General features: G+C 37.0%; 1 protein-coding gene and 1 long non-coding RNA gene across 3 annotated transcripts in view; one reads left to right on the top strand and one right to left on the bottom strand.

Annotated features, from left to right (window-relative positions):
• The first annotated feature begins 1,513 nt into the window (after positions 1–1,513).
• The window catches only part of znf341 (zinc finger protein 341), a 30,567-nt gene continuing 22,360 nt past the window's right edge, over positions 1,514–9,720 (top strand). For both annotated transcript variants that reach the window (XM_062052371.1, XM_062052373.1), the window contains exons 1-3: positions 1,514–1,593; positions 1,820–1,930; positions 9,419–9,609. In XM_062052371.1, the coding sequence (XP_061908355.1) occupies positions 1,563–1,593; positions 1,820–1,930; positions 9,419–9,609 (333 nt within the window). In that variant the 5' untranslated portion in view covers positions 1,514–1,562. The remainder of the gene's footprint in view (positions 1,594–1,819; positions 1,931–9,418; positions 9,610–9,720) is intronic.
• Positions 9,145–9,720, bottom strand: part of LOC133653273 (uncharacterized) — a 2,523-nt gene continuing 1,947 nt past the window's right edge. The window contains exon 3 of the long non-coding RNA XR_009826691.1: positions 9,145–9,626. This is a non-coding gene — a long non-coding RNA (uncharacterized LOC133653273). The remainder of the gene's footprint in view (positions 9,627–9,720) is intronic.

Genomic DNA, 9,720 nt, shown 5'->3' with positions numbered 1-9,720 from the left:
TTGTTGTACTTTGTGAGTGGATGTGTGTACTACTGCGAAGACAATACAATATTTGTTATTGAAAAATAAATAAATAAATAAAATAAAATATTGTAGTACTTTGTGAGCAGATGTGTGTACTACTGCGAAGACAATACAATATTTGTTATTGAAAATAAATAAATAAAATAAAATATTGTAGTACTTTGTGAGCGGATGTGTGTACTACTGCAAAGACAATTTTCTTATTGAAAAAATAAATAAATAAATAAATAAATTGTAGTACTTTGTGAGCGGATGTGTGTACTACTGCAAAGACAATACAATATTTGTTATTGAAAAATAAATAAGTAAATAAAATAAAATATTGTAGTATTTGTGAGCGGATATGTGTACTACTGCGAAGACAATACAATATTTGTTATTGAAAAAAATTAAAAAATAAATAAATATTGTAGTACTTTGTGAGTGGATGTGTGTACTACTGCAAAGACAATAAAATATTTGTTATTGAAAAATAAATAAAATAAAATATTGTAGTACTTTGTGAGCGGATGTATGTACTACTGCGAAGACAATAAAATATTTGTTATTGAAAATAAAAATAAATAAAATAAAATATTGTAGTACTTTGTGAGCAGATGTGTGTACTACTGCAAAGACAATAAAATATTTATTGAAAAATAAATAAATAAATAAATAAAATAAAATATTGTAGTACTTTGTGAGCGTATGTGTGTACTACTGCGAAGACAATACAATATTTGTTATTGGAAAAAAATTAAAAATAAAATAAAATATTGTAGTACTTTGTGAGCGAATGTGTGTACAACTGCGAAGACAATTTTCTTATTGAAAAAATAAATAAATAAATAAATAAATTGTAGTACTTTGTGAGCGGATGTGTGTACTACTGCGAAGACAATACAATATTTGTTCTTGAAAAATAAATAAATAAATAAAATAAGATATTGTAGTACTTTGTGAGCGGATGTGTGTACTACTGCGAAGACAATACAATATTTGTTATTGAAAAAAATAAAATAAAATATTGTAGTACTTTGTAAGCGGATGTGTGTACTACTGCGAAGACAATAACATATTTCTTATTGAAAATAATAATAAACATAATAATAATGTAGTACTTGGTGAGCGGATGTGTGTACTACTGCGAAGACAATAAAATATTTATTGAAAAAAACAAACCAAAAAAAAGAGAAGAAAAAAACCAAATAAAGTAAAACTGGAGCCTCCGTGTTTGTTATTTTGTAGTTTTATACAGTATAGGCGACATATATAAACCCTCAGTGACATTTATTTCGATACATATAATGACTTTAACTCAAATTTGAATATTTTTTTTACATTCACCAGTCCAGAAAAATACACGTTCAAACTAATAAGGCGCATTTATTTCGTGACGTACATATGCAATAACCGTATTGCTTTATTCCGAAGGATAAAGTTCATTTTTAGACACAATATTTGGCTTTTTAATCATGACAGATGGCTAGCCGCAGCAAGAGGAAGCCGCTCAGACTCGACCAATCAAACACCGATCGCCGAGCAGACGGAACAGCAAGATGGCGCAGGCTATATTTGAGGTGCTCGAAGGTAAGGATCATAATTTAATAAACGTGAAAGTGCTCTGATGCGCATTTGAAGATACTATGGGCGGGTTTTTATCATGTTTTATACCGGACATTGGACTTGTGTATGTCACAACAACACGTAACAAGGAGTGTATTATTGGCAAACAAGACTCGAGCTAGTTCTAACAACATGTTGACATTCACAATAGTTATTTGTCAAATAGCTAACTAAACAATGTCCTCTCCAGGCATGGACAACCAGACAGTGTTGGCTGTCCAGTCCTTGCTGGATGGTCAAGGAGGTGTTCCTGACCCCAGCAACCCAAACGTCTCAGGGACTACGACCATCCAGTCTATGGGTATGTCAACCATCCATCCATCTTCTTCCACTTATCCAAGCTCAAGTCGCGGGGGCAGCAGCCTAAGCAGGGAAAGCCCAGACTTCCCTCTCCCAATCCACTTCTACCAGCTCCTCCCGGGGGATCCTGAGGCGTTCCCAGGCCAGCCGGGAGACATAGTCTTCCCAACGTGTCCTGGGTCTTCCCCGTGGCCTCCTGCCGGTCGGACGTGGCCTAAACACCTCCCTAGGGAGGCGTTCGGGTGGCATCCTGACCAGATGCCCAAACCACCTCATCTGGCTCCTCTCCATGTACGCTTGTACCCGTGATCTTGTCCTTTCGGTCATAACCCAAAGCTCATGACCATAGGTGAGGATGGGAACGTAGATCGACCGGTAAATTGAGAGCTTTGCCTTCCGGCTCAGCTCCTTCTTCACCACAACGGACCGATACAGCGTCCGCATTACTGAAGACGCCGCCTGTCGATCTCACCGTCCACTCTTCCCTCACTCGTGAACTTCTAGATAAGGATTATGTACGAAACCAGTTCTCCCGGTTGTTCGATAAGAAAAGAACCAATTCCATGGACTCAAATCCCTTTTTGAGAACCGGTTCCCGTTATCGAGACCACTATAGTAAAGAAAAAGAGTTGGTTCTTTATTCGAATCCCTGGGAACGAATCCTGTGGGACGCAATGTTATGCCCATTTGATTGTAGACTCTTACTGACACCTTGTGGCGATATGAAAATACTACGCGTCATTAGTTTGGGCACTTCCGGGTTGACGATGTCAGTTCAGTTCATGAGAAGTAGACAAGTTGTGTTAGCTCTTACAAGCCTTGGAAAAGATAAGTCTGTAAGTAAACTGTTTAACTTGTTTATGTAACTCAATATTAAAGGCCTACTGAAAGCCACTACTAGCGACCACGCAGTCTGATAGTTTATATATCAATGATGAAATCTTAACATTATAACACATGCCAATACAGCCGGGTTAACTTATAAAGTGACATTTTAAATTTGCCGCTAAACTTCCGGTTCGAAACGCCTCTGAGGATGACGTATGCGCGTGACGTAGCCCGGGGAACACGGGTATGCCTTCCACATTGAAGCCAATACGAAAAAGCTCTGTTTTCATTTCATAATTCCACAGTATTCTGGACATCTGTGTTCGTGAATCTGTTGCAATCATGTTCATTGCATTATGGAGAAGGAAGCAGAGCAAGCAAAGAAGAAAGTTGTCGGTGCGAAATGGACGTATTTTTCGAACGTAGTCAGCCACAACAGTACACAGCCGGCGCTTATTTGTTTACATTCCCGAAAGATGCAGTCAAGATGGAAGAACTCGGATAACAGAGACTCTAACCAGGAGGGCTTTTGACTTGGATACACAGACGCCTGTAGAGAACTGGGACAACACAGACTCTTACCAGGATTACTTTGATTTGGATGACAAAGACGCAGACGTGCTACTGTGAGTATGCAGCTTTGGCTTTTTTTTGCGTATGTACGTAACTTTTTAAAAATATATAAGCTATATGAACCTTGGGTTAGGTGAACGGTCTTTTGGGCTGAGTGATTGTGTGTGTTGATCATGTGTTTGAATTGTATTGGCGTGTTCTATGGAGCTAGGAGCTAGCAGAGGAGCTAGGAGCTAGCATAACACGTACCGTACCGTACGTGCGCGTCACGTACGTAACTTTTAAAAAAATATATAAGCTTTATGAACCTTGGGTTAGGTGAACGGTCTTTTGGGCTGAGTGATTGTGTGTGTTGATCAGGTGTTTGAATTGTATTGGCGTGTTCTATGGAGCTAGGAGCTAGCAGAGGAGCTAGGAGCTAGCATAACAAACACGCAGGTGTTTTTATGCAGGATTAATTTGTGGCATATTAAATATAAGCCTGGTTGTGTTGTGGCTAATAGAGTATATATATGTCTTGTGTTTATTTACTGTTGTAGTCATTCCCAGCTGAATATCAGGTCACCCCCGGCTCTCACAGCATCTTCCCTATCTGAATAGCTTCAACTCCCCACTAGTCCTTCACTTGCACTTTACTCATCCACAAATCTTTCATCCTCGCTCAAATTAATGGGGAAATTGTCGCTTTCTCGGTCCGAATCTCTCTCACTTCATGCGGCCATCATTGTAAACAATAGGGAACTTTGCGTATATGTTCAACTGACTACGTCACGCTACTTCCGGTAGGGGCAAGCCTTTTTTTTATCAGATACCAAAAGTTGCAATCTTTATCGCCGTTGTTCTATACTAAATCCTTTCAGCAAAAATATGGCAATATCGCGAAATGATCAAGTATGACACATAGAATAGATCTGCTATCCCCGTTTAAATAAAAAAAATTCATTTCAGTAGGCCTTTAAGGTGGAAAGTGGTTAAATTTGATACTAAGATTTTTATTGAAAAACGATTTTTGTGCACTGTTTCAATGGATGTTTTGAGGACTTAAAATGGCTGCCAGTCGTGTATTTCCACCATCGAAATAGTTTCAACACTCAGAAGTATTTGTTTGATGATAGTACTGTGTATTTGTGTGAAGCTAATATTTACATATTGTGTATTAAATTTCAGTATGTTAACTGAATCACTTAGCTTATACATTTGTCATTGTGTGTATTTCAGTTATAAAAAAAATAAAATAACAGTCCAGTGCAAGACAAAAGTAAAGATAGGAAAGACAAAGCAAGATCAACAACAATAAAGAGCCTAAATGGATTAATCTGCTTTGGAACTTTATTAGACGTCTTGGATTGTTTGTTAGCTGTCTGCATTTGTGTGTAGTTAGTATGTTCCAATAGCAGCAGAAGTGCGCTTTTTGGAGAGCTGTATTATTTTCAGTTTTGTGCCCAAGGGACCGATTTTATTTAGTGAAGTGAAGTGAATTACATTTATATAGCGCTTTTTCTCAAGTGACTCAAAGCGCTTTACATAGTGAAACCCAATATCTAAGTTACATTCAAACCAGTGTGGGTGGCACTGGGAGCAGGTGGGTAAAGTGTCTTGCCCAAGGACACAACGGCAGTGACTAGGATGGCGGAAGCGGGGATCGAACCTGCAACCCTCAAGTTGCTGGCACGGCCGCTCTACCAACCGAGCTATACCGCCCCGGTAACACTATATTATTATTTATACACCTATAGTGATCACAGAGACAGGTTGTTTTTGTGTTACTGTATATATTTGTTTGTCTGAAAAATCCCACTTAATATACTTTGGGTAACAACAGTCAATATTTATTTATTTTATTTTTTTATGGGGGTAACAGTCAATATTTATTTATTTATTTTATTTTATTTTTTTCTTATAAAATAAAAGTGAGCTTTTGTTAAACCAAATATTGTGTTTTTTTCCATATACAACAACCTGGATTCGATAAGGGAATCGATAAGGAATCGGTTCGATAAGAGGATTCGATAATGGACTCGAACTCGATAATTTCTTATCAAACATCATCCCTACTCCTAGGTACTTGAACTCCTCCACACGGGGCAGGGTCTCCTCCCCAACCCGGAGATGGCACTCCACCCACCCAACCACCTACAGTATTTCTCCATACGGTGGATTTGGGTGTTACTCAACTGCAGAGAGTACCGGGTTTTAAAAGTGGCAAGGCATTTAATAGGAGACCTTTATTTGTAATAAAATGTCATATACTGTATTTTTCAGACTATAAGTGGCAGTTTTTGTCATAGTTTGGCCGGGGGTGCGACTTATACTCAGGAGTGACTTATGTGTGAAATGATTAACACATTAGCGTAAAATATCAAATAATATTAATTGATCTCATTCACGTAAGAGACTAGACGTATAAGATTTCATGGGATTTAGCGATTAGGAGTGACAGATTGTTTGGTAAACGTATAGCATGTTCTATATGTTATAGTTATTTGAATGACTCTTACCATAATATGTTACATTAACATACCAGTTGGTTATTTATGCCTCATATAACGTACACTTATTCAGCCTGTTGTTCACTATTCTTTAGACATTTTAAATTACCTTTCAAATGTCTATTCTTGCTGTTGGCTTTTATCAAATACATTTCCCCAAAAAATGCGACTTATACTCCAGTGCAGGGGTCACCAACGTGGTGCCCGCGGGCACCAGGTAGCCCGTAAGGACCAGATGAGTAGCCCGCTGGCCTGTTCTAAAAATAGCTCAAATAGCAGCACTTACCAGTGAGCTGCCTCTATTTTTTAAATTGTATTTATTTACTAGCAAGCTGGTCTCGCTTTGCCCGACATTTTTAATTCTAAGAGAGACAAAACTCAAATAGAATTTGAAAATCCAGGAAACATTTTAAAGACTTGGTCTTCACTTGTTTAAATAAATTCATTAATTTTTTTACTTTGCTTCTTATAACTTTTAGAAAGACAATTTTAGAGAAAAAATGCAACCTTAAAAATGATTTTAGGATTTTTAAACACATATACCTTTTTTACCTTTAAAGATCCTTCCTCTTCTTTCCTGACAATTTAAATCAATGTTCAAGTACATTTCTTTTTTTATTGTAAAGAATAATAAATACATTTTATTTTAATTCTTCATTTTAGCTTCTGTTTTTTCAACGAAGAATATTTGTGAAATATTTCTTCAAACTTATTATGATTAAAATTCAAATAAATTATTCTGTCAAATCTAGAAAATCTGTAGAATCAAATTTGAATCTTATTTCAAAGTCTTTTCAATTTCTTTTAAAATTTTTGTTCTGGAAAATCTAGAAGAAATAATGATTTGTCTTTGTTAGAAATATAGCTTGGTCCAATTTGTTATATATTCTTACAAAGTGTAGATTGGATTTTAACCTATTTAAAACATGTCATCAAAATTCTAAAATTAATCTTTATCAGGAAAAATTACTAATGATGTTCCATAAATTATTTTTTAAATTTTTTCAAAAAGATTCGAATTAGCTAGTTTTTCTCTTCTTTTTTTCGGTTGAATTTTGAATTTTAAAGAGTCGAAATTGAAGATAAACTATGTGTCAAAATTTAATTGTCATTTTTTTCGTGTTTTCTCCTCTTTTAAACCGTTCAATTAAGCGTAAATATAATTAATTATTAATAATAACATAGAGTTAAAGGTAAATTGAGCAAATTGGCTATTTCTGGCAATTTATTGAAGTGTGTATCAAACTGGTAGCCCTTCGCATTAATCACTACCCAAGAAGTAGCTCTTGGTTCCAAAAAGGTTGCTGACCCCTGCTCCAGTGCGACTTATATATGTTTTTTTCCTTCTTTATTATGCATTTTCGGCCGGTGCGACTTATACTCCGGTGCAACTTATACTCCGAAAAATACGGTATTTGTCAGAATTTTTGTTTTCGGGTTCTGTAAACGTCAGCTTTACAGATGCCAGGTGTGCTATTTTCTGGGGGGATTTTCTATGGGGTTATTTGTAGTATTGCATCTTGGAATATTAAATAATAATATTTTTTAGAAAAATAAATGTACTCCCACAGAATAAAAAATGACACTTAGTGTACATGATGATGATACAATCTAATAATATAAAATAAGAAATCTATTAAACAGTATAGTATCTAATTTTGTATTATAGCATCCATTGCATTTTTTTTTTTTTCCAAATGACTTGTGTGTCTTTAAACTATGTTTGTAATGTCAGCTTTACAGAAGCCAGGTCTGCTTTCTTCCTCACAAAGGCCCCTTTACTATATTTGTCACTAGGAGTAAGGCTTTTATTATTGTACTATTGCATCTTATAATATGAAAGAATATTACTCCTTCTAAAATAAACTTACTCCCACAAAATACCAATGACACTTAATTTACAAAATATATTAGTGTGAATGTTGTCTATGTATCTGCGTTGACCCTGCGATGAGGTGGCGACTTGTCCAGGGTGTACCCCGCCTTCCGCCTGAGTGTAGCTGAGATAGGCTCCAGCTAGGGCTCGGTGATATATGGAATATACTCGATATATGGCGGGTTTGTCTCTGTGCGATATAGAAAATGACTATATGGTGATATTGGAGTATACGTTCTCACGCTTTCAGCTGCGGGCATTACACTACAGGCTCTTCTCACTCTTTCTAGTCTCTCCTTCTTACAGAGACTTAAAACAAGCGCACCTTCTTACATACGTCACATACTGTCACATGTGCAACGTCATACGCCCTCGCCGAGCAGAGAGGTAGCGGCATGGGTAACGTTAGCTGTGATGCTAGCGGAGTGGTAATACGAGAGAAAGAAGGTGCAAATCTGGTAACAAATGAAGGAAGAATTAATTCCCAAGAAAAACAGCAGGGGGTCCATCGTCTGGCGGTGGTTTGGCTTCAAGCGGGAAGATGTCGAACAGACAACCGTAATTTGTCAAGTGTGGGGCAAAAGCGTTGCTACAAAAAGTAGCATTAGTGCTAATTTGTAGCATCATTTGAAAAGTCACCCGCTAAAGAATGAAGAGTGCTTGAAACTCCGCATGTCAACATCTCTGGCTGGTGCCACACCCACAAAATGCCCAAGCAACCATTTCCAGATCAACACCGTATAAAAAAAGTAGTCAACAACAGAAGGAGATAACGTCCGCAGGAACCTACCACATAGTGAAGGACATACACTATTTGATATGCAGCTCATTTTTATTTGACACTTATTGAAATATCTTGTGTGACATCATGCACAAAAGTGCACTTTATTTGTTTTCAACTATTGTAGTGGCGTTCTGTACAAAAAGTGCACTTTAATTTAGTGTTGTTTTGATGATGTCATCTTAGTGACATCATGCACAAAAGTGCACTAATAGCTTGTTTTAAAATGTCTCTGACAATCTTGCACTTTCTGTTTTGGAAATGACATGAATGTTTGTGCCACTGCTTAATAACTGTTTCATAAATACACTTTTAGTTGGGATGTCCCTCTCTGCATGAAAGTTTAAAAGTAGCATATATTAATGCAGTATGAAGAAGAATGTTTGAATGTAGACACATAGAATCATCATACTGCTGTGATTATATGCATCAAGTGTTCATTCATGGACTAAAAATATCCACATATTAATAAAAGGCCATATCGCCCAGCCCTAGCTCCAGCACCCTTGTGATCCCGAATGGGACAAGCGGTAAAAATGGATGGATGGATATTCAAATATTATAACATACACAATATGTAATTGTGTATTATAGCCTTCACGACAGTGTTATTTTTCCTAATTACAAGTCTGTTTTTATAATACACTTCACACATTTATTAGGTGGGAGTTTCTTTTTTGCACGATTGCATGTTATCACAATGGAAAAAAAAACAGTACTAATATATTTTTTTACTCAACTGCAGAGAGTACAAGGACTCCACAATAATGCATTTATTTGGAGGGATGCATTTAGTTGTATTATTGTATTTGAAATATGACCTATATTGGCATTATTCCCCTTTAATTCTGTTACATTTTTTAATTTTTTTCCAATTCCAGCCTAATCGATTGTATTGTTAACGCCCGCTTTACAGACTGCATTGCTTGTTTCTCCCGTTAGACGACGAGGACGTGTTCTTGTGCGGCAAATGTAAGAAACAGTTCAACTCCCTGCCGGTGTTCATGGCGCACAAGAGGGAGCCGTGCCAGTCCGGCGCCCCCTCCCTCTCCAGCGTGTCCTTGGCCTCCACCAACGCCTACACGCCCGTGTCCTCCATCACCTCCGGCCAGCCAACCAACGCCAACAGGCAGGTGAGTGGCGAGCTGTGCTGAAGATGTAAGGAGGCCAAAAAAAAGAGTATAAAGTCACATTATGAGAATCCAGTCAATAAATATTTGTTCAAACAATACAAAATGATTTCA

Source organism: Entelurus aequoreus, linkage group LG07 (assembly GCF_033978785.1).
Source record: "Entelurus aequoreus isolate RoL-2023_Sb linkage group LG07, RoL_Eaeq_v1.1, whole genome shotgun sequence".
Taxonomy (NCBI): Eukaryota; Metazoa; Chordata; class Actinopteri; order Syngnathiformes; family Syngnathidae; genus Entelurus; species Entelurus aequoreus.
This window is presented reverse-complemented; position numbering and strand designations above follow the sequence as displayed.